The sequence below is a fragment of the Perognathus longimembris genome, chromosome 15 (genome assembly GCF_023159225.1).
Source record: "Perognathus longimembris pacificus isolate PPM17 chromosome 15, ASM2315922v1, whole genome shotgun sequence".
Taxonomy (NCBI): Eukaryota; Metazoa; Chordata; class Mammalia; order Rodentia; family Heteromyidae; genus Perognathus; species Perognathus longimembris.
The window spans coordinates 29,695,495-29,720,109 of record NC_063175.1 but is presented as its reverse complement, the minus strand read 5'-3'; the positions used below and the strand labels follow the sequence as shown (position 1 = coordinate 29,720,109).

The 24,615-nt window shown below is 39.0% G+C and overlaps 1 protein-coding gene across 5 annotated transcripts in view; it reads right to left on the bottom strand.

The window, feature by feature from the left end:
• Positions 1-24,615, bottom strand: part of Dtna (dystrobrevin alpha) — a 235,311-nt gene that overhangs the window by 95,588 nt on the left and 115,108 nt on the right. For all 5 annotated transcript variants that reach the window (XR_007213400.1, XM_048363437.1, XM_048363435.1 and 2 more), the window contains one exon: positions 19,565-19,645. Coding sequence is in view for 4 of the 5 variants with exons in the window: in XM_048363437.1 (XP_048219394.1) it covers positions 19,565-19,645 (81 nt within the window). In the remaining variant the exon portion in view is untranslated. The remainder of the gene's footprint in view (positions 1-19,564; positions 19,646-24,615) is intronic.

Below are 24,615 nucleotides of genomic sequence, written 5' to 3'. Positions count from 1 at the left end.
CAGCTGTCATGGGAGCTGACATAGTGATCTCTAGGGTTGGACATATAACAGCAAATAAATTGTTGACTGATTTTGCAGTTGTCTTCACAACTATCTTTGAAATACACCTGTGACCACTATGTTACATATAAGAAAACTGAGGACCAGGGAAGTAAAAGACAAATGCAAAGAGGCAGGGCCAGTTGGAAGCAAAACAGATGTGGGAACTCAAGTGTGATTCAAAGCATTTTCCCCACTGTGTATTCTGACCTCTCAAAAAGTGAAACAGATTAAATTCTAACGTCCACAAGGATATTAAAATAATTATATTAAGTGAAGCATATCAGACCCAAAGAAACACAGGCTGGATGATTTCTCTCACTTGTAATAATTAGAATATGTCTAGGATATTCTTAACGAAAGATCACAATTGTTCAATAGCTATGTGCATATGGCTATATAAAAGGATTCTTATCAAATGAACTCCAAGAAATGGAAACAAGAGGATTTTTTCTTTCTTGTATGTACTGTTTGCTGTTACTTCTTCTTTCTCCCTCCCTCCCTCCTTCCCCCTCCTCTCTCTCTCTTTCTCTCTCTCTCTCTATTTCTTTCTTTCCTTCTTTGGTTTATTTCCTGTTATTGCTATTTTTTTATTTCTGTACCCTTTATCTTGTATATAAGTTTATCTGATTTGGGGAAAGAAGGGGAATCTCAGAAATGGTGAGACAAAGGGTGAAGCAATGCAACAGTGATACTCATCAGACATTATGTAGGAAATGAACTTTACACTAGGGATAGAGGAGAATCAGGGGCAGGGACCAGGAGAAAATGAGGTTGTGGGTAACACTATTCAAAAAGAAATATACTCATGACCTTACCTATGTAACTATAACATCTCTGTATATCACCTTTACAGTAAAATTTAAAAATTGACATTGCATTTGAGTATTTAAGATGTTTTCATTTATGTATATCTTCTTAGTAGTATGAAGTTTGGAAAAAGCAAAAAGGATAAGTTGAATTAGGCAGGAAGACAAGGGGGTAAGGACACGTTAGGATAAATTCTCTATGACAAATTCTACACAGCAAGACTGAGTCACAGATCTGACTAACCTGAACAAGAACATGTAATTCCTTAGTTACATAATTGACTAGTGAATCGGACTTAAGTCATTGTCACTTCACACTAGGAGAGTCAGGGATTCTGTTTCTATATTTTGCCATTTGGCCTGAAGTCCTGTTATGATACCCCAATAACCATCACCAGCCCAAGATTAATAAACATATCCATTCACCCTACATGCTTCCTTTGAGCTTCCCAAGAGAGTAAGCAATCTGATCTGTTTGTTTTCTCTTACCATTTTCTATAATTCATAAACTATTGGAATCATATGATATCCACTTTCCTCTTCATATATACTCTTTTTATCATATGGATGCCTTCAGGTAGTCTATTCTGAGATTCAACTATATTGTCTCATGTGTCAACAATTTGCTTCCTTAATTGCTGAGTAGTATTCCTAGGATTAGGATTATAGGTATGAGAAACCAGCACCCAACCAGCATAAAGGAAAATGAAAACCCAAAGTCTGTCTCCTATAACTAAGTTTATATGCATTAAGAACATTAATATTTAAGTAATTATGCAAATCACCCAACTAACAAAAATAGGTTACATAGAACCATGTGTTCTGCACTTGAATTTTGATGTCTGGGTGTGTGTGTGTGTGTGTGTGTGTGTGTGCTGCTGCTGCTGGGGTTTCAATTCAATGCAAGGCCTGTGCCTGCTAGTGTACTACTACGTGAGCCAAATATCCACCTTGCTTCTTTTTTTTTTTTTTTTTGGCCAGTCCTGGGCCTTGAACTCAGGGCCTGAGCACTGTCCCTGGCTTCTCTTTGCTCAAGGCTAGCACTCTGCCACTTGAGCCACAGCGCCACTTCTGGCCGTTTTCTACATATGTGGTGCTGAGGAATTGAACCCAGGGCTTCATGTATATGAGGCAAGCACTCTTGCCACTAGGCCATATTCCCAGCACCCCACCTTGCTTCTTGATGGCTATTTTGTATACTAAGTCTTACAGACTTTTCTGTATGAGCTGTCCCTAAACAGTGATCCTTTGGAGCTCAGTCTTCCAAGCAGCTAGAATGAGAGGTATTACCAACAGCACCCAGCTTGACATTGCTTTTAATAATTTCTTAAAACAATGTTTTCTTTATGAAGAGAAGGGAAGAGACTCATGCTTAGCCTCATGGAATACTGAACTTAGAATTTTAAACACAGCTTCTCTACTACAAATGCATAATTTCTTTTTTTTTTTTTTTTTTTTTTTTTTTTTTGGCCAGTCCTGGGCCTTGGACTCCGGGCCTGAGCACTGTCCCTGGCTTCTTCCCGCTCAAGGCTAGCACTCTGCCACTTGAGCCACAGCGCCGCTTCTGGCCGTTTTCTGTATATGTGGTGCTGGGGAATCGAACCTAGGGCCTCGTGTATCCGAGGCAGGCACTCTTGCCACTAGGCTATATCCCCAGCCCGATAATTTCTTAACTTCATTAAAATCTTAGAGCCTGACTTTCTTCATCTGTAAATTAGAGGAATTCCTTAATGGAAAATTGATTAATAAAATGTGGTAGCTCCAACATTGATATTCCATCTCACCCCAGTAAGAATGTTATATATCAAGAAAACTAACGATAACAATTGTTGGAGGGGATGTGGCCAAAAGGGAACCCTACTTCATTGTTGGTGGGAATGTAAACTGGTTCAGCCACTCTGGCAAGCAGTATGGAGATTCCTCAGAAGGCTAAATATAGAGCTCCCCTATGACCCAGCAACCCCACTTTTGGGTATCTATCCAAAAGACCACAAACAAAATCACAGTAAAGCCACCAGCACAACAATTTTCATTGCAGCGCAATTTGTCATAGCTAGAATCTGGAACCAACCCAGATGCCCCTCAGTAGACGATTGGATCAGGAAAATGTGGTACATATACACAATGGAATTTTATGCCTCTATCAGAAAGAATGACATTGCCCCATTTGTAAGGAAATGGAAGGACTTGGAAAATATTATACTAAGTGAAGTGAGCCAGACCCAAAGAAACATGGACTCTATGGTCTCCCTTATTGGGAATAATTAGTACAGGTTTAGGCAAGTCATAGCAGAGGATCACAAGAGCCCAATAGCTATACCCTTATGAACACATAAGATGATGCTAAGTGAAATGAACTCCATGTTATGGAAACGATTGTTATATCACAGTTGTAATTACTTTCAACGTCCCATGTATATCTGTAGCTTCTATTATTGGTGATGTTCTTGTGTCACCTTCCTGTGGTTGTACCTACACTATCTCTGTAATCTTATTTGAGTATATTGGAAACCGTGTATACTGGTATTAGAACTTGGAAATTGAAAGGGAATACCAAAATTGAGAGACACAGGGTAAAAAAAGACAAACAACTAAAACTGTTGGTGTAAGTGAAGTGAACACCCCATGGGGGGAAAGGGAAAGGGGGAGGAGGGAGGGAGGTATGAGGGACAAGGTAACAAACAGTACAAGAAATGTATCCAATGCCTAACGTATGAAACTGTAACCTCTCTGTACATGTTTGATAATAAAAATTTGAAAGAAAGTAAAATGTGGTAGTTCCTAATGTACAAACAACATATTCTATTTGAACAAATAAATGTTTTTGCCAGTCATGTCAAAAGAAAAAATATCAACACATCTCTGGTTTGGGGCAAATAAATACAAATTACTTACCAAGTGAAATGCTAATTTATTATATTTGTAAAACCTCAGATTTAAGTAACTTTAAAGTTACAACTTTTCTGTCTATCAAAAATACTAAGGAGGGGCTGGGGATATAGCCTAGTGGCAAGAGTGCCTGCCTCGGATACACGAGGCCCTAGGTTCGATTCCCCAGCACCACATATACAGAAAACGGCCAGAAGTGGCGCTGTGGCTCAAGTGGCAGAGTGCTAGCCTTGAGTGGGAAGGAAGAAGCCAGGGACAGTGCTCAGGCCCTGAGTCCAAGGCCCAGGACTGGCCAAAAAAAAAAAAAAAAAAAATACTAAGGAGATCATTTACTTGTGCTAACATTATCTGTCTAATGTTTCAAGTTAGCCAGCAATATACTCCTAGAGACATGGTATGGCAGTATGAGTCTTTCCTTCTAGTCTCCATTCTTTTCCCACTCCAAATATTTCTTACAGACTGTTCCAAAATTGTAAATCTGTCCCATAAATCTGACATGACACTTGTAAGAACTTCTAATAACTTCCCATTATTTTTAGTCCAAACACAGCTTGCAAAGTGGTTCTTATTTTAAAATCTGGCCTCTGCTGCTTTCTCATCTAATACATTATTCATCATAATTTGGCACCCATACCACCATGCCAAGGGTGACTTTCTAGTTTTGAAGCTCTTCTGGGTGCTACCTTAGAACTCTACTCTTCCTCCATTTGAAACTTAGTGAAGTCTGTGGACAGGCTGGTTGTGTCTGTATGACAGAAGCCACACCCAAAGAGGCCTAACATAATAGGAGCTGTTGACTAAGTGAAAAAGTCACCAGGAAGTGACTCAATGGAGAAGCTGAGTTTCTCTGGGTGTATTTGATTTCTAAAGGGAGAACGTGACATGCCTGTAAGGCTCACACAGGTGTCGGTGTGTGTCCTACACAGATCAGAGATGTTACTAAAACTCTCTGTCCTTTCTCTTAGAATAGTGAGGCCAATAATAGCAACCACCCTCAGATACTCATAGTGAGGATTAAATGAGATGCCCAGAAAACATGAACATGCCACATAGGAAATCATGGCATATTGTTAGGGGAAAATAAAATATCTAGATGTCATATAAAAATTCTTTAAAATATGCTTCTTTCTTGTGTTCATCCAATTCAAGGTTTAATTTAAGGAAAAAATGAAGTACTAATTCAAGCTAACTATGAGAACTGATAATTATGTCTGGTTTAATAAAGCTAATTTGGGTAATTGGGTGCAGGACAACTGTGGTAGGTGACTCAGGAGCTAAGATTCGAGTGGTGACACAGACATGACTTAGGCGCACAGATAATCAAAAACCATGACGTAATGTGACATTCATGACCTAATCTGTACAAAATAGGATATTCTTGTGATGGGGCCAAGAGGATAAAGAAGGCTGGAGCTGGAGTAACACAAGGCAATGTTTGCTCTTATTTGGAGTCTGGCAACATGTTTGAAGGAGGAAAGCCACATGACCAGAAATGCATCAGAAAATATTGCTGCTAGGCATGGTGATGCACACCTGCCCTCCCGACACTTGGGAGTTAGAGGCAGTTGTGAGCTACAGGGTGAGTTCCCAGACAGACAAAGCAAGGGAAATCTTGTCTGGACAAGACCAAAATAAGTAAGTACACGAATAAGTATTAAAACATTGTAGATTTCAGAGAAGGAAGCAGTGGGGATGGAGTTAGTGGTCATAGTGCAAGTGCAAGGCAGTGGTACTTCTGCACAGGAGATGGTACAGTACTGAAAGAATTGTCCCCATGTGCCATGTTAGAGTTCATGGTGGCATGGTGGATAGGGGACACATTTCACAGTCAAAGGATTGGGGGTTCATCCCTGGCTCTGCTAATAACTGTAAATCTGGAAGAATTATTTCATCTCTACCAATTTTACCCTCAGAGTGATTTGTGTGGTGAGACTGTATGTGCTGGCCACATGTAACAGGTATCCAACAAGTGACAGCTATCAGCATTAAAGTAATCCATTTCCCTTGGAACTAAAGCCATCTTGTCCTAGTAAAAGATCCTCAAGGCTTGGCGCTGGTGGCTTATGCCTGTAGTCCTAGCTACATAGGAGGCTAAGGTCTGAGGATCACGGTTCAAGGACAGTCCAGGCAGAAAACTCTGTGAAACTCTTATCTCCAATTAACCACCAGAAAACTGGAAGTGGAGCTGTGGCTCAAAGTGACAGAGTGCTAGCTTTGAGCAAAAGAACTTAAGGACAGTACCTAGGCCCTGAGTTAAAGCCCTATGGCTGACAAACAACAACAATAACAACCAAACAACCCTCAAATCTTAAGCTAAATTTTAGCACAAATCGCTGTCTGAAATCCAGAGACTTTGCAGACACAACAGCAGACACTTATTCAGTGTCGTTTTCATAAATCCTAAGCTTTCCTACTGGATAATTTGAAATCTGAAGAGAACGGCCATCTTGCATAAAGGCTTCCTGTGCATTCTTTCATTGGTAATTTCTCTGGGAGTTGTAATGGTGGTGTGTAAGGGGAAGAGCTGAATGTGGCAGGCTTGCCCTTTTGCTGTCGATTCAACCTTGGGAAAGTCACTTAACATCATCAAGTTTCACTTTCCTCATCTGTAAAATGGGGACAAGAATAGTTTCCTGAGTGCACTGTTATGGGTTGGGGGGGTTCAGTGAAATAATCCACAGACAGCATTCAGTGCTTGATAAAGCTTTCAATATATATAAATTATTGGAAAATAAGCATTACAAGCCTTTTGCTTAAATAGAAACATTGAGAAATGCTGAGTTCAATTCTCTAGAAAGTTATGAAAGAGTATGTTTTTAAAGTCTAATTGTTTATATATGCATTTTATGTGTATACATGTATGGATATACATGCTACATATGTGTATGTAGACACATATACACATACTTACATATATATATGCTGTATGTATATATGTTGCCTGTGTTGTGTACTTAATCATTTTAGAAGATGAAGACTTTAGGATATGTAATAGTAGCCATTTACCACTAGATGGTACTGTGCTTATTTTGCTCACTAGCTATCAAGTTTTGTCATCATAAAGCACCTGCTACTAGATACTGAAGATAAATAAAAAGTGGAGCTCCCTCATCTACACAACAACATACATTTTATATACATATACCAGGTAATGCAACACTTTGAAGAATGAAATTCATTAGTCAATATTAACCATATCACAAATAAACAAAATGTATTCTTTAAGCATATTGAGAATTTCATGTATTAGTAATGATATCAGTGTTCATCCATCATTTATTAAGAACTAAGAATTTTCTTTGTAAAGAAAATTATTCCTCTTTATAAAGAAGAATAAAGTTTCAGTAGTTTTACATAAACTAGCCAATATCAAGCAGGAAAAGCTAAGCTGAGGTAGAGGGGAGCAGTTAGAGATAAAGAGAACAGTTTGTTATCTGTTTGCTGATGCCTGACACGGTTGTAATAGGAGTCCTTTAGTCTGTAGTTAAGGATGATTTAAACCCCAGTATTCAGGGGAGAAGTTCTACAATGGCAGGTGCTTAGCAAAGGATAACTATTAGTGTTAAAGTAATTAAACACTGTGATCTAAAGCCATACTGTGCTTTTGTTCATTAATAAGATGCAGTTATAACTAGTTAAAATGACTAATGTCATAAAATTAGTAGTGCAATTATAAGAATAAAATATAGGGGCCAGAGTACTGAGAGGATAGCAACTCCAGGATTTAATCTGTCATGATTTAATTCAAGGCTAGCTTTCTATGGACCACTGAATCTAATCATGGTGGTTTTCTTTTTAAAGCAATTACCAATCTCCCCAAAACTCTTAGCTCTAAACTCCACCACATCCTGATTCTAAAATTGAAGAGAGCTGGAAAGGGTCTTGTCAACGCTTTCCAGGTGATGCTGACAACCACTCATTTACCAACCTCTGGAAAGTTCCTAAAGGGCTTGCAGCAGAGGAAGGTCAGTAGTCATTCATCTCAGAGATATTTAACGTCCTTCATTTTGGCATAGTGATGCTCAACCTTGCTGCATTCTGGGTTCACTTGCAAGGCTGGGGATTCGTTTCCTGGGGGGCTGCTCCTGCTCCTCCAGCAGCATGCGGGGAGTAGCAAAGTTCCAGGCATCTTCGAAATGTGCCATTTCTGATACCCACTCCAGACCAAGAGACTCAGAAGTGGAAATTTATGTGTGGTTCCCGCCTCATAGAGGTGGGCGGTGAGGGGGTCAGGAGTGAGGAGGTGGGCTGTGGGGAGGTGGGGTGTGAAGAGGCTGAGTGAGGAGGCAGGGGGAGGAGCTTAACCCTTGTTACTGGGCATGTCAGATCCACTCCAGGCGGCCCCTCATGCTCTTTGGTCTCAGTGGCTCAGTCACTGTCTTTCATAGCCTTCCATTTCAGACTTAAACCTTCCCTTAACCAGTACTATTTATCCTGCCTTTGTTGTGTGTGGCCATTTTGTCCTTGGTCCTGCCATTATAGTATATAAGACAGGCAGCTCCCTGGTCACTCAGAACTTACATGTGGTAGGTAAGAGAGAGATGAACCAAGTAAATGTATCGAATATGTTGTAGTGAACTACTTTTTCTCTTTTTTACTTTAAATACTTAATAAAGTAAAAATTATATACAGTGAAGGTATATGCATGATGGTTTGGTTGAAATTCATGGTAATTTATGCTGTCTAGTTTCTCATGTGAAAAGAGATGGCAAGAGAGGGGTCCACACACCCCTTCATGAATACAATAGGAGTCAAAATATACATCTTCCTGTTTTGTAGGTGTAGTGAAGAGCAATGAAAGCTTACATGACAACACAGTGAACTGTAATGTACTCCATAAATTTTAGGTATTATGCTTAATTTAGAAATAAGATAGAGATGTACTAAAATGTATTGTTATATTCAAGTAGAATTATTAAACTCATTCCCAAAGTTCCATTAGTAGTTAGTTCCATTTATAAAGGTATATATCTCAAATGATTGCAAAAGCAGTACTATTGGGAGGAGTAGAGCAACAAGACAGGGGAGGAGGGAGGGAGAGAGTTACTTATGAGGGTTGAATGCATATACATATGAATCATATATGCATAATGATATGTAAATATCATTACTTAATATATGTGTATCTATACACATATGTATGAAAATAGCATAGTGAAACCACCCACTCAGAACTGGAGAGAATGGGGGAGAATAAGGAGGAGCAATAGAGGGGGTTTATTTTATCAAAGTATGTTACATGCTCGTATGGAAATATCACAGTGAAAGCTCTCTGTACAATTAATACATACTAGAAGGAAGTATTTTTCTTTTTTTTTTTTTTGCCAGTCCTGGGCCTTGGACTCAGGGCCTGAGCACTGTCCCTGGCTTCCTTTTTGCTCAAGGCTAGCACTCTGCCACTTGAGCCACAGTGCCACTTCTGGCCGTTTTCTGTATATGTGGTGCTGGGGAATCGAACCCAGGGCCTCATGTATAGGAGGCAAGCTCTCTCGCCACTAGGCCATATTCCCAGCCAAGGAAGTATTTTTTTTATACTATAAGGTTTTCTTCTGTAACTTCAGGTTTAGTGGGTAAAATAGTGTTAAAAAGTCCATGAGTGATAGAAATCACCAATTAAGTTCAATTTCAGGTCAAATATTTATCTTAATATTCAGAGCTTCAGCTCATGAGAATATCTCAACATATTACTACTTACTATATATATATTGCACATGAAGGCAATGACATATGGAAAAAGACTACCATATGCTTATAAATACTGAGCTGGAAAAGGGAGCAAAAGTGAAATTCAGAAATAGGTAAAAAATTAAAACCAACTAGTGTTTTTAAAGATATAGAATTCATTATGATTGTAGAAAATTGACAAAACAGAAGAGCCCGAATAGAGGAAATTGTAATTCTTGTGATTATAACAGTCAGATGACCTAACTGAAGATCAACTCAGAGTTAATAAATTCATTAGGGCAGATTTAAAAAAAATAGTTTTATAGGAAATAGTTTTAAACACAGAGATTTTTTTTTTGTTGTAATCTGGAAACGCTGGAAAGATGTGGAAGAGAAGGTATATCTCAAGTTTGTACCTTGTGCACAGCTGTATAATACTCAAGGGTGGAGTCGGGGAGGGGTGAACAATATCACAGAGTGAGGAGGAGGATGGGGAGTTCAGATTTGTATTGACCTGACTAGGAAATAGGAGTTTGATCAGAGCTTACTGTCAAGCAAGATCCATCACTAAGTAATTGCTTCTGTGACCTGTTATAGTACCACCTTCCTCATTTTTTAATGATCAGCTAACTCCATTGCAAAAATGCCTGCAAAATATTTATGTATTTTATTAATAATCTGGATTTTTACCAGATTTTATGTTTAATTTAATTTTCAGATTAGCATGTAAGTTCATTCAGATCTCTACCTACAGCCAAATCTGATGGTGAAAAGCAAGGTTGCTCTCTTCAGAAAGAGCAGTGACAGCAATCTCAGACTCTGGAATGGATTGCACACGTCTTGTGGTTAGCCAAGGCATCTGTAGGTTTATGCAGGCACATTAGTTTAAGATTCCTGCTGTGGGGAATGGAGTCAAAAACATAGGAAGAACTGAAAATCCATGCTTGTTTTAAAGATAACCCCTGTACAACTGAATAACAAATGACATCCCCCAAGTCTTGGAAATGCTATGGCAAAGTAAGCCAGTCACAAATTAGCCAATTGTTAAGATTTTCTCAGTTTATTTGTATGACCTTACCTAGGCCTCTTTATCATCACAAAATAATGTCGAAAAATCTAATGGTGAGGAAAACCCAGTTTGATGGTCACCAAACATATTGTGATGTGATTGCACTGGAGATATTATCCATCACTCACATAAACTAAACATTGAATGCAGAAATAAAATGCTAGTGAAACCACATCAACCTTTATAAATGTGACCCTAAATAACATCCTAGTAGCTCACCTTTTTCTCCTCAATCTCAACTTCTTCCTTGTTCTTAGGGTATGCTTTTATCGTAAAGGTAGTTGGTTTTCTGCTAAGAATTCTTGGAAAGGAGAATTACATCTTAAAAAGATAGCATTTCCATCTCACTTTAATTTCCTGGTTAAGGTAATGTAATAAAGCATCATAAAAAAGCTTTACAACATATTCTTGGTGTAAAATCAAACTGAGTACCATGCCAATCCTAAAAGGCTCTTGTATTATTATATCTGCTGCCTACTGGGAAAAAATACTCAGTGTTCCTTAAATTGTGTTTATAGACCAGCACCATTGTTCAAAATGAGGTCTATCATTGTTGCAATAGCTGTCATACTAGAAATTAAATTTAACTGCATTCAATCAAACCTAGCATTTATTAAGACTACTACTTTCGATGTATTATACCAAGAATTGTGAAAATAATAAGAGAAAGTAAATGAAAAGGAAGATTGGAATAATAACTAATTTCTCCTTTCTAGAGTTTAACTTTGTAGAGAATGTACTTAATAACTTCAGAAGCACGTGAATCTAATTTCTGAGCACCCTCATGGCGATTCATTCTGTAGGGCCTCCACTCATATGTTTAATAGTCAGACTTTTATAATTATTGTGATTCCCTTACAACCTGGAGATGAAGGTGATATTTTCCAGAAACCTCATGGCAAGAAATGACAAAGTTGAGAAAGTTCAAGATCTTTCAAGAGGAAAACAGAGTTTGGGATGTCAAGCATTGAGGTAAACTTACATGACGATTACAAATAGTTTTCAAAGTTGGCTTTCAGTGGTATTTTATTCATTTCAGTTAATAGGCATTGAAGCATACACTACCACAGATATCTTTTGCTTCTTCAATAGCTCAGTTTCAATGGTCTCAATGGGCTGGGGATATGGCCTAGTGGCAAGAGAGCTTACCTCATATACATGAGGCCCTGGGTTCAGTTCCCCAGCACCACATATACAGAAAACGGCCAGAAGTGGCGCTGTGGCTCAAGTGGCAGAGTGCTAGCCTTGAGCAAAAGGAAGCCAGGCACAGTGCTCAGGCCATGAGTCCAAGGCACAGGACTGGCCAAAAAAAAAAAAAGGTTCATTCATTTTCCCCCATAAGTATGTATTGAGTCAGGTACTGTGGGACCCATCAGTATTCAACACACACATAGATCCTGCCTTTGAGGAGCCCATATTTGAACTGAGAAAGACAAAGTTAAGTGCACGTCAGAATGTAATACACACTTGAAGAAAAATAAGACAAACAATAGTACAAGGAGGATTAACATGAGAGAATGAGGTTCTAAGGATTACTTATTTCTGAACACCTATTCTTTTTGGTAGTACTAAGGATTGTACTTGCTAGACAAGTGTTCTACCACTTGAGCCATGGCCCCCAATAGTTTTTAGTTTAGTTTTCAGATAGGGTTTCACACTTTTGCCCCAGATGACCTGTACCTCATTCCTTTCTACCTTTGTTTCCCACGTAACTGGAATTCTAGGTGTGAATCTCCTATCTATCCTTTATGCTAGCACAATTCAGTTCCTTGTGGGTATAGCACTGAGGTCCACATTGATTTGCTGCCTGTCTGCCAGAGATCTTCCACCATGTAGAGACTGAGCATGTGGTTACCATGATCAAGTCAGTAGAGTCAAATCAAGGTGGTCATTCAAATCCCCAACACTTTCTTCTGCCAGTCAGAGAAAATTCTCTGATCTTAAAGGCTCATATGGTCAGGTGAGCCCTTCCAGATAATCTCTCTATTTTTAGGTCAAGTACAAAGCATAGCAAAGTCTAAATCCCCTTGAATTCACAGTCCTGAGGATTTTGAATGGAATGCCCCCAGGCTAGGATATCTTGGGACCATTTTAGGCTATCATGTAGGGACAGGTGTTTTAACTAGGTATTTGTAACCTGCAAAGAAAAATGTGGATGAATGTAAGAGGTATGGAGAAAGCATAACCGCTGAGACTTTATAATTGATTCAGTTTGAAGTAGGAGGAGAGTTCAAAGATGACCCCAGGATTTATGACTTGGGCATGAGCATAGGTGTCTGTGCCACCTGAATGAGCACTCTTTAAAAAGGTTTCTTTGAACCCTTTCTTTCACAGTTCTATTAGCAACTTCCAACTCACTTTTGCTCTAATTTCCAACAGGTGAGCATAATATGTTAGAAATGAAAATTTCAGTATTGCCCTAGAGATCTACTAAAAGAAATTTGCATTTTTACATTTTCTTTTGTAAGAGAAATATGCAAAGGAAAAACATTTCTGAATGCTCCAATTTAAATTTTTTTTTTACTCACACATTATCTCCTTGTGGTCTACAATGATGCTTCACATTCAATGAAATGCTTTCTGCCTATTTGTTCAGTAAATAAATACACAAATGATTGTTAAAAAGCCACAAGTGTTAAGAAAGCTCAGTGCAGTGTGAGCCAGATGACATGGGGAGGGGGGAGATGAAATTTGGGGTAGAGCAGCTCTCATATCCCTCTCCTTCCAGTTATCTTCTGTTTCCTCTCAGTGAGCCTGTGGAGCCCTGAGATCTGGGGAGGCAGGCTGTGGGAAAACACCTTCTGGGTATCATTTCATCATCTGGCTATGTGTCACTGGGCCACTTGTTCAAGCTCCCGGGAACAGGGCTTGACAGGCCACAGGGCAGATAAAGAATCCCTGCATTGTGTATGGAACCTGTTGCTTGGGGTTGGAGAAGCTCTTACCTTAGTCAGGAGAAGGAAATTGTTTAGCTACACAACTTCCTGGCATTATGCAGAAACAGAAGCAAAGGGAGCGATTGTCTATTACATTTAGGTCTCTTGACACAAGCCAGTGGGTGATGGCTTGGTTCACAAGTGACCCATGGCAGACACAGCTCATGACCTTGCCTAAAAGTAAAAGTACCAACAAGAAAATAAACACTGGCCCCTTTCAGATCTGACAAATAAACAGATAACTGAAGGCCAGAAAAAACTTGAAGGGTTTTAAAATCATAGCTTCTTTACCAGAGGTTTGCAGGGAAAACAATTTTGCCATAACCCAGAGAGCCTGGGTAAAGTTTTTCCATTGCCATCATACCCAGGTATCACTAATAGGTTTGTTTATGTGCTGCTACTACCAGTTTCCCCCACAGGGAGTTTTGGGGAACATTGTATTCTAGCGTAATGTACTTCTCTTTATTCTAAACAAGTGTCTAGAATGATTCAACACCAAGAATGAAAATACATCTCAAAAACATTTGCAATAATACAAAGGACAGAAAATCTTGCTGAGGGTTAGTCAGTTGCCTCCTGTGCCTTTCACTGGGAAGCTCCCTGTCCTGCTAAGGCTACTAGAATGTTCTTTCTCTTCTCAATGCATTTTGGTTCTGTTCCTGTTGACTGAGGTGTTTTGTTTTTTTAACTTAAATTTTATTTCTTACATTGTTATGTGGCATTGTTATGTGTTCTTGGTAGTGTGGTAGGTAAGATCTAAGATATCCTCCCCAAGATTCCTGGCACACAGCTAGCTAGTCATCACTAATTATGGTACTCTTGTGAAGGAGACATTAAAATACAGACAGGATCTAGATAGGCCTTGTGCCAATCTGCTAATCAAGCAGGGTTTACAAGGGTCCGTTACAGAAGGAGACATATATACTATAGCTGGTACTAGAAGAGAAACAAACATTAGTTTCCTATATAGTCTATGTGTCCAGAAATCCCAGAGCTTTGGCTTTGAGAACTGAAAGTCATTCTCAGCTGAGAGCCAGCAAGGCAGTAGGGACATCAATCCTATAAGCACAAGGAAGTGAATTCTGCCACCAACCAGCACACTGGGAGGGGAGAGTCAACCCCCCCGTGAGAACCACAAACCCATCCGGCTCTTGGATTTCAGCCAGCTGTGATTGGTGCTAACTCATCATGTGACAGCAGAACACGGATTTGGGCTGCCCAACCCTTGAAGAAAGGTGAGGAATATCAGTGTTAACAGCTGAAAAAGTCTCTCCAGTTTTCTCCTCTACTGCATAAGACTGGTCACCTGGCTGGTGAAAAATGAATCCAGTCTAGCACATTCATTCCTTCATAGGAAAATCTTCACTAGGAACTACTTTATGCATGGCACTCACTTGCATTCATTTTATCATTATAAACAGGTAAAAGATCAACTTCACTTTTTAAAGTTTTATTTTTTCAGTAGTGGAGTTTGAACTCAGGGCCTTGTTCTGGCTAAGTAAACATTACAACTTGAACCAACCCAACCTTTTCTTTCTTTCTTTTTCTTGGCTTTACTTGTTTTTCAGATAGCATCTCACACATTTGCCCTGACTGGCTGCAGACTATGACCCTATTACCTCCACTTCCAGAGTAGCTGTAACTGCAGCTGCACTACTACCAGCTTTTTTTACTGAGCAGTGGGTCTCATGAATATTTTGCCCAGAGGGACTACAACTGTGATCCTCTTATTGCTACTTTTCAAGCATCTAAGATTATAGGTACAAGGTACTATACACTTGGCCTTGCATTCTTTGGTTCACAAGGAATTCTGAAAGAAGTTTGGAGACATTAACATAAATCAAACCATACATCTAACTGAAATTATCTCTTGATACAAGATAGTTGGAAAATGGATAGACACATTTAATACTTTCCTATTAGAGGAAAGATATTTTGAGAAACTCTGAAAGCCAAATACAATTATAGACCTTCTCAGGTCTTTCCATTTAAAGAAAGATTTAATTATTACGGTTGACAGAAAAAAAATCAAACTGTGATTGGAACAACTAAAAGATGGGCAATGTGAGCTATGGAGGGGGGGGACACAATATCTCCTTGCCTCCTTAGTATTGTTGTCATTAGTAAACAATGGGGATTAGTAGGTAATTCTGTCTTATTTTTCTTAATGATTTTTGTTGTTCAGGAACTCAAGGCTCCATTTCTTTGACTCCAAAGTGATTTCTGGGATTAAAAAATGCTGACATTGCAGGGCACCTGGATCATTAAGCTTGTCAGTGCTGACCACAGAAATAATGTTCCAGTGGGGAGAAGTTATTTGTTTAAAATAGAGGCTGCGCCGTCATTTCACACATGCCTGTCCAGAGAGCTGAGGGTGCTGATTTTTGTGGGAATTTAACAATAATCTTAAAACTAAGGAAAAGCCTGTGGTTAGAAAGAAGGATTAGAAATACTGTATTCTCCACGCTCTCTTATTTCTTCTAGAAAGTCACATTGCTAGCTTGGTGTCACCTAATCCTGAGAGGCCTTCATTCTATCGGGGTATGTTCTGATAATGTCATGGGAGAGAGGGTATAAAAGAGAGAACAAGGAAGAATAATGAGAGGAAGAAGTGATTTGGAAAAGGATATGGAGGGAAAGTGGAGGAGTGGAGAGTCTTGCCTACAGGGGGATGGGGCTCTCATAACTCTTGTTTTATAGCAGGGCTTGGCAAGTGCTTCTTGTTTATGTATGTTTTTTCTAGTTGATGAAGTATGCATAAATAGGAAAGGAGATGTGCTGAGCAGCAGAATTTTGCATTTCAGGTGGCGTGGTCCAGTACCTTACATGGACAGTTCTGGTGGCCCCACAAGGTCTATATCAGATTTTGTGATCCCAAAATGCTGAGACATGTTCCTGGGACTCTGGCTGGTTTTATCCAGCTTAAAACAACCATTTCCCCCTTCTACACCAACACATCATGAATTTAATTTAGTTTTCCAAGTATGGTCTTTTCTTAAAAGCCTAAAAGCTCAAAGTATACATTGGAATAGGTTATATATCTCGTGTCTTCATTTGAGTTACTGATTAAACAACAGCAACAACAAAAGAATCCAAACAGGACCACAAAGAGAGTCTTGTGTGTAACACAAAAGGGCTGCCTACCTCCAAGCTGGATAAGCCATTATTTATTAAGCTGAATATGGTCGTGATACAATGTAATCTAAGCTGGCTTAGAACTCACAATCCTCCTCCCTTAGTTTCCCAAATGTTGAGATATCCAGATATCCCAGATATCCAGACTCACAAGGTTAAAATACTTTCCAAAGAAGCATGGTGTGAAAGTGCATATGCCCAAGAATGAGACCACCTTCACATGGGATGAAGAATCCAGCATGAATGTCTGGGAGTTTCCCCAATAAAGGCCACTTGCTTCGTGGGCCCCAGGAGACACTGCTTTGGAAATTACCTGCTCCTTATTTGCTGTAAGCAATAAACCTCTTCACTCTTTTATGCCATGGTCATGCTCATGGGTTTTGCACTCACCTAAGAGGCCGACTCATTGTGTTCTATTGCAAACACACCTGGAAAAACATGACCTAAATTTGATTCTTACTTCTTTTGTTGTAGAGTAACAGTCCATCATAAGGGACCATAATTCAGTGTGAGTTAGGTTTTATTACAGACTGAAATTACCTTCCTGGAGGAAGGGACTAACGCTCAATATTGGCTAATGTGTGTCACACACGAAATATGACTGCTGCCCGTGGCCCCTGTGGAAAGAAGTCTCCAGCTTTGATTATGAGAGTCATGATCAATGATGTCACCATTTTACAAGTAACTGTGAACATCACAGCGGTTATATTTATTGTCACTAGGGATAACTCAGAAAACACAAGTAGCTTTTCTATGTAATACTGCACTCAAGATATAAACGATTTTTAAAAAGAGGCTTAATTTTAGCAGAGCAATTGAAATTATGCTTGTTTTTCTTCCTTTAACTTTGTCTGGATTGACTAGGACATTATATCTTCCCTTATCCTAGAATAAATAAAGTCTATAAGGTAATGAAAGTAAGGCTTTTTTCCCTTAGTGTGCTAATTCTTTAAGTTCCAGGAAGTCCTTTCATTCTTCAAATTAGAGCATTGCCTCCCAGGTGCTCCCAAACTATATACATATACATATATTCTTATTGTTAAATTTCTGCATAGGTTTATCGGTGTTTTTAAAAGTCCATCTACCCAATTAGACTTAGAGTAGCATTTAAAAAATGTAGAAGTACATCTTACTACTGCACTACCTTACTATTTACTATTTACTTACTATCTCTGGCTCCAAACATGTGAAACATAAAGCAGGACTTCATTATATGTAGACTAAATTAAGAGATAGATGAAGGGACATCATGAGGGGGCTACTGGGCAGGGATGAAGATCTTATTTTCACCTGGGATGGACTATCATCCTTTCTTCTTCCCCATTGTTTTCCAAGTAGCTTGGTGTGACTATGACATAACTTTGGATGCAGGATAGAGATGGGGCCAAAAGGGAACAGGAAGAGGAAAAAGACATGAGAAAATAACAGTGGGCCTTTGTAAGAGAAGAAGGCATAAGATGAATCCTGCAGGATGCTAGAGCACAAGTTAGAGAAAATGATGGATATACTCTTTGATGTCTGTTGGATTGTCGGTAGGGTTGACAATGACTATGAATCTCTTCCTCTTCTTCCCTCCCTCCCTCTCTCTCTCTCCTTCCTTCCCTTCCTTCTCCTTCTCCTTCCTTCCTTCTCTGTACTCCTTGTTTGCTTATTCCACCTTACCATACCATTCTTGTAGTGTTTTATGAAGTCCCCAAGTCTACTGAAAGGGGCATATACAAGATTGCTTGGCAAAGCTTCAGTGGAACAGAACTCTCCTCCACTCTTCCTCCCTCTGCTTCCAAATTTGAAAGACCACTTGAGCGAGATAAAAGTGGGAGACCCATCATTTTTCACTGCTGAAAACATGAAGTACTTTCTGTTGTTGTTTTATTAGAAGTGATGGGATTGAGGGGAAAAGGATATTTCTTCTGTGAGGACATTTTTCTTGTCCCCAATACCAGCAGTGAAACAAGTTTTTATCAGGCTTATTAAGGCCCAAGGCCTTGCCTGGAGCTGTTGCTCCTCCATCTGTAGGGCTTTTCTTTGGCTTGATTTTTTAGATTGTGTTGACTTCCTGTGAAGGGTCCAAACATATCACTGAAGTTCCAATGTATGTTGCTTGTTTTCATCCTCTCCTGCCCCAAAACTTCAGTTGTATGCTTGGGCCTCAGGAATGGAGGACAGCTAAACTGTAGACACTGCTGTGGACTCTGGCTGGGTGGACATGAGTCTAATTTCCATGCCAGGCTTCAAGAACTGTGTGCGTATATGCTCGGGAGAACATTTTGGCTTTTATTTTCACTTTTCATCTAACAACAGTTAGGAAATGAGAATTATTAATTTTTTACTAGCAGTGAGTTTTCAAAAGAGAAACAAGTGTACACATGAACTATGATGCAATATTGTTTTTCCAAGAGAAGATGAATGTGGTCATATGATAGGAGTGTTCACCCAGCAAGAAATATAAAACTGTTTGTGTGATTATTGATCTAGCTGGCTATATATATTTTACATTTGGAGAGCAAGCTGAAGTGAAGTCCTCTGTTTCTTCTAGCACTCTTTTCTGAGGTCAACAAATGGAGTTAATACTACTTATTTTGGCTAATTTTGTAGTTTCATAAGGAAGCTAAATGTTTTCCTGGAGCTTGTAAATGTTTGATTGTACATGCAAAAGAAATGTCCAGATAAGGAGAATTGAATGTTTAATAAAGTTCTTAGAAAGTAATTTTATGGACTTTCAATTATAATACTAATAGTAGAGAGAAGAGCAAAAGACTCTATCCATGTTAGATGCCATTCCAACGGCATTATGTACCTTCATCAGGAGGCTCATCTATTTCTATACATTGGTAGTTGCGAGTAACTCAGATCTCAGATTAGCAACAGTCTTTGTACTGTTTGTGTCTCTTAATACCCTTGTGATGGTTGGATAAACATATTTTTATCATCCCTTGCCAGAAAACTTGGTTTAATAAACATACTAACAAATGTAAAGTGTAGAATTCAAGAAGGTAATTAGCCCCAACAACTGGCATACTTACAATTGCATTTCTTCTGCACAAATCTCAGCTTACATGCTGTTCTGTAGGTGGAGAGCCGGATGCGATCCAGATCTTGAGCCCCTAGTGGAAGAAAGAGAACACATATGGTATGCCATGTGTGTGGAAAGGAATTTATAATGTTTGTAAATAAGACAACTACAGATAGAACCCTTGCATTTGTTTTTCTCTTAGTTAGAATATAAATATTAGTTGATGATTTGGAAAGGTCCATTCTACATTTCCTAGATTCAAGGGGGATAAAAGAACATATGCATCCAACACTGGATATCAGATTGCTGACTGTGTTCATGGACATGGGAACAGAGCCTTAGCTTTATGGTTTCTGACACATTCAAGATAAATCTGCACAAGCTGGGACTTAAGAATAAGCAGCTTGATGGTACCAGATACTATGATTAAAGTCAGAAGGTACCGCTATTTGTCATCAGAGTGTGGTTGTTAGATGCCCACACAATGCACATTGGGCATATTCTCTGTGACTTCAGCCCATAATGTTTAAAAGCCAGTTTTCCCATTTGCATGATGGAGGAAATGATAATGGTACTTAATCCACAGGATTGTTAGAAGGATAAATATAGCCAGTACCCTTAGAATGCTACTTGGTACACACTAGGTACTGTGTAAGTGTCCATTCTTATTATAAATAATGTTTACAATCTCAGTTGAAGAGATGCTTCTCATGAAACAATCTACTCTTTCTTATTCTACATTCTCATTCTTATTCTGCATTCTACATTCTTATTCTCATTGTCTTTTTGGCACAGAGAGAATGTTTCCTCCATATTCTTAAACTAATTTCCTTACTTCATCTTCCACTCAAGAATATAGCATGGCTCTCAAGACCTACAACATGGGGTCTGAAAGTCCCACTCAAATCCAAGTCTCTCTAAAGGCTCTTCTATCATACCTGCCTAGCAGTAATTTCCCCTACTCAGAATCTCTGCTGGGTTTGTTCCCAGTGTTTCTCTTGCCTTCTTGTGACTGGGATAATGGCTAGGCAGTGTCCAAAACGTATTAGCCTTTCAAAAACATTTGCCCTCTCTTTAAAAATAAGTTGACTTTCCTAAAGCCACATTTCTCTTCATAATACACATAAAGGTATGCAGCTATAGTCTGACATGTATTACACTTTTTCTATGGTCAGATGTGCTGTATAAATGCTTTAAATATAATGGAGAAGCAATCCAATGAGCTAGACAGGAAGCAATTATTTTGAGGAGGTCAATGAAGGGCTTGTTCAATGGAACTCAGGATGAATTAGTGACTGTCCCTCACTGACATTTCCTCCACTCTAATTGATCTTTTTAGATTCACTCAAAAATATTGTCAATAGTATTATTACCTTGTGGTTTTATGAAGATCATCAAACATTCATTCCTAAGAAAGCATATTACTTGATTAACATGTTCACTGATAATGAACACTTTGAAGAGGCAAGAGATAAGACATGCTTTGATATAATACAGAAGTTCTCTTTAAAATATTTTCAGAAACTGGGCCCTGGTGACTTACATCTGAAATCCTAGCTACTCAGGAGGCTGAGATCAGGAGGGTCACTGTTTAAAGCAGGCAAAAAATTCATGAGACCCAAGCAAACAATAAAAATGTAGATGTGATGCTATGCACCTCTCATTCCAGCTAGGTGGGAGTTAAAGGTAGGAGGATGTGGTATAGGTCAGGGTGGGTATAAGAACAGACCCTATTGGGAAAATAATGAAAACAGAAAAGAGCTAAGCCTGTCTCAATGGAGGCACACCTGCTTGGCAAGTGTAAGGTCCTGAGTTTAACCTTCAATAGTACCAAAGTAAGTTCTCAATCAGGTATGGTGTTAAATGCCTCTAATCCCATCTGTGAGGTAGCAATGAGAAGATTCTGGTTTGAGGCAAGGGGGGAAGGGGATGGAGTGTGGGGGGGTGGGCAGAGTTAGCAAGACCTTATCTCAAAAACAAGCCCCAGTAGGATCATGTTTCCGCCTGCCTGGAATTTGGTGTGAGTTTAGGGCCTCGTGTTTACTCAACTTGGACTCCATTACTTGAGCTGTGCTCCCAGCCCTGCTTTGTGCTTCTCTTGTGGATGTATGTGGGGAGATGGAATCCCATGAACATTTCTACCTTTCTGCCTTGGCTTAGAACCCTGTTCTTTTAGATCTCAGCTTCCTGAGCAGCTAGGATTAGAGGTATGAGCCATCAGTACCTGGCCTTAAGGTTTATTTTTATTTAAGGGTATTTGCCTGATTTAGCATCCTGGTAACCTTATTTAAAAGGGAAATTAGCTGACATCTTTTATTTAGAACCTGAAATTTAAATAAATGAGTAAGCTAGGGAAGTTAATAGGGGATTTCTTTGCACATTGAGACGTTTACAATTACCATTATATTTGTGCATAAAAATCCATTTTAGCATAAAATCTACATCGGTTAACACTTGGATTTTAAAGAATCTACATTTTTACCTTTGAATAAAAAGCGAGCACAGCGTTTTCCCATTGCTATGTTTTTTTTTTTTTTTTTTTTTTTTCTCAAATTTTTATTTTCAAACTGACGTACAGAGAGGTTACAGTATCATACGTTGGGCGTTGGATACATTTCTTGTACTGTTTGTTGCCTTGTCCCTCATGCCCCCCTCCCTCCTCCCCTTCCCTCCCCCCCGCCCAGTTGTTCAGTTCACTTACACCAAACAGTTTTGCAAGTATTGCTTTTGTAGTTATTTCTCTTTTTTTACCCCGTGTCTCTCGAATTTGGTATTCCCTTTGAATTTCCTACTTCCAATACCAGTAAACACGGTTTCCAATATACTCAGATAAGATTACAGAGATAGTGTAGGTACAAACATAGGAAGGTGATACAAAACATCATCAATAATAGAAACTACACATTCACATAGGACGTTGAAAGTAGTTATAACTGTGATATATCACTTGTTTCCATATCATGGAGTTCATTTCACTTAGCATCATCTTATGTGTTCCTAAGGGTATAGCTATTGGGCCTTGTGATGCTCTGCTATAGCTTGCCTAAACCTGTACTAATTATTCCCAATAAGGGAGGCCATAGAGTCCATGTTTCTTTGGGTCTGGCTCACTTCACTTAGTATAACTTTTTCCAAGTCCTTCCATTTCCTTACAAATGGAACAATGTCATTCTTTCTGATAGAGGCATAAAATTCCATTGTGTAACAAAGACCCTGAAAGGCTACAAATCAAAGAAAGGTTGGACAAATGGGATTGCATCAAACTCCAGAGCTTCTGCACGGCAAAGGACATAGCTCTCAAGATAAACAGAAAGCCCACAGACTGGGAGAAAATCTTTACCGGACATTCAACAGACAAAGGCCTCATCTCTAAAATATATGCAGAACTAAAAAAATTACCTTCTTCCAAAACAAAACTGCAAAGAACCAACAGCCCCCTCATCAAGTGGGCTAAAGACTTACAAAGAAACTTCTCTGATGAGGAAATGAGAATGGCCAATAGACATATGAAAAAATGCTCTACATCACTGGCCATAAAGGAAATGCAAATCAAAACAACATTGAGATTCCATCTCACCCCAGCAAGAATGTCATATATCAAGAAAACTAATAATAACAATTGTTGGAGGGGATGTGGCCAAAAGGGAACCCTACTTCATTGTTGGTGGGAATGTAAACTGGTTCAGCCACTCTGGCAAGCAGTATGGAGATTCCTCAGAAGGCTCAATATAGAACTCCCCTATGACCCAGCAGCCCCACTGTTGGGTATCTATCCAAAAGACCACAAACAAAATCACAGTAATGCCACCAGCACAACAATGTTCATCGCAGCACAATTTGTCATAGCGAGAAGCTGGAACCAACCCAGATGCCCCTCCATAGATGAATGGATCAGGAAAATGTGGTCCATTGCTATGTTTTGCAATACTTTATTTCAAACTCACGGATACTGCTTGTTTTTAAAAAATTGTTATCACTGGATTATAATTCTTTAAAACATATTTGACTCATCTAAGTGATTTCTTACATCTGTATTATGGTAATAGTAGGGACTAGGGTAAATAATCTGTGTTGGAGATAGATACTATTTTCTTTACATCTGTGTGTTGCAAGTTTTTCTTTAAAACTTTTAAATTGTCATTATAAAGGTGATGTAGAGAAGGGCTATAGTTACACAAGTACAATGCCACCCTTTCCCTTGAAGTTTTTCTGAATAAAAAAAGTGTAAAGTGCATTTATTCAAGGAAATTTGATGCTTTTGCAGGATGGCTTTGAGGAAAGTAAAGATAAGAGCAAAGACACAGATAAGAGGTTGATGGACAGTATCAGTGATAAAGCCCATTCTTCCTCTTTAGCCACGCTTCCTTGTTGCTCTCTCTCCTCTCCTATTCCTTCCTTCATTTCTTTCCTCTCATCTTTCCATCTCCTCATCAATCCAACATACTAACTAGCCCCTCCAAAACCAATCACTTTCAGCTAATATTTACTTGAGCTTCATTATACTTTGAACATTTTCACACAATTTATGAACATTTGGCTTTTATGTTTTGATAGCACAGTATAAAGTCTTTTAGTCATTTAGATTTTTAAACACCTCATTAAAAAATCACCTGACAAATACTACCAAATGAAGAGGAAGACTATAGAACCCCTTTGCCTGAACTCTTTGCTTAATCGGTTTCAATATTGACTGAATGTATGCATGTGTGTATGTGTGTTGGGGGGAGGGGTGGGGAGAGTGCAAGAGAGAGGAAGGGAGGGAGAAAAAAAAATAAAGCACAGAACTGAGAATAGGAACATCTGAACGGTGCCCAGTTATTTGATGGCTGTTCAAAGCCTGGGTGGCTGTGGAAACTCCTAGAAGGCTGCAGCCTGGGCAGGGACACTAGTTCTATTTGTGATGTGTGCTATTGTTAGTGGTGTTAGTGACAAGCCCACCCTGAGCTACTTTATCAGTGAGACAGCAAGATAGCAGGTTGGAAAGGATGCTGAATTTTCCTAGGTACTCTAACCATAGAGAAAATGAGAGGTGGTTGTGAGGGACTCATTGGGTTCTTGAGA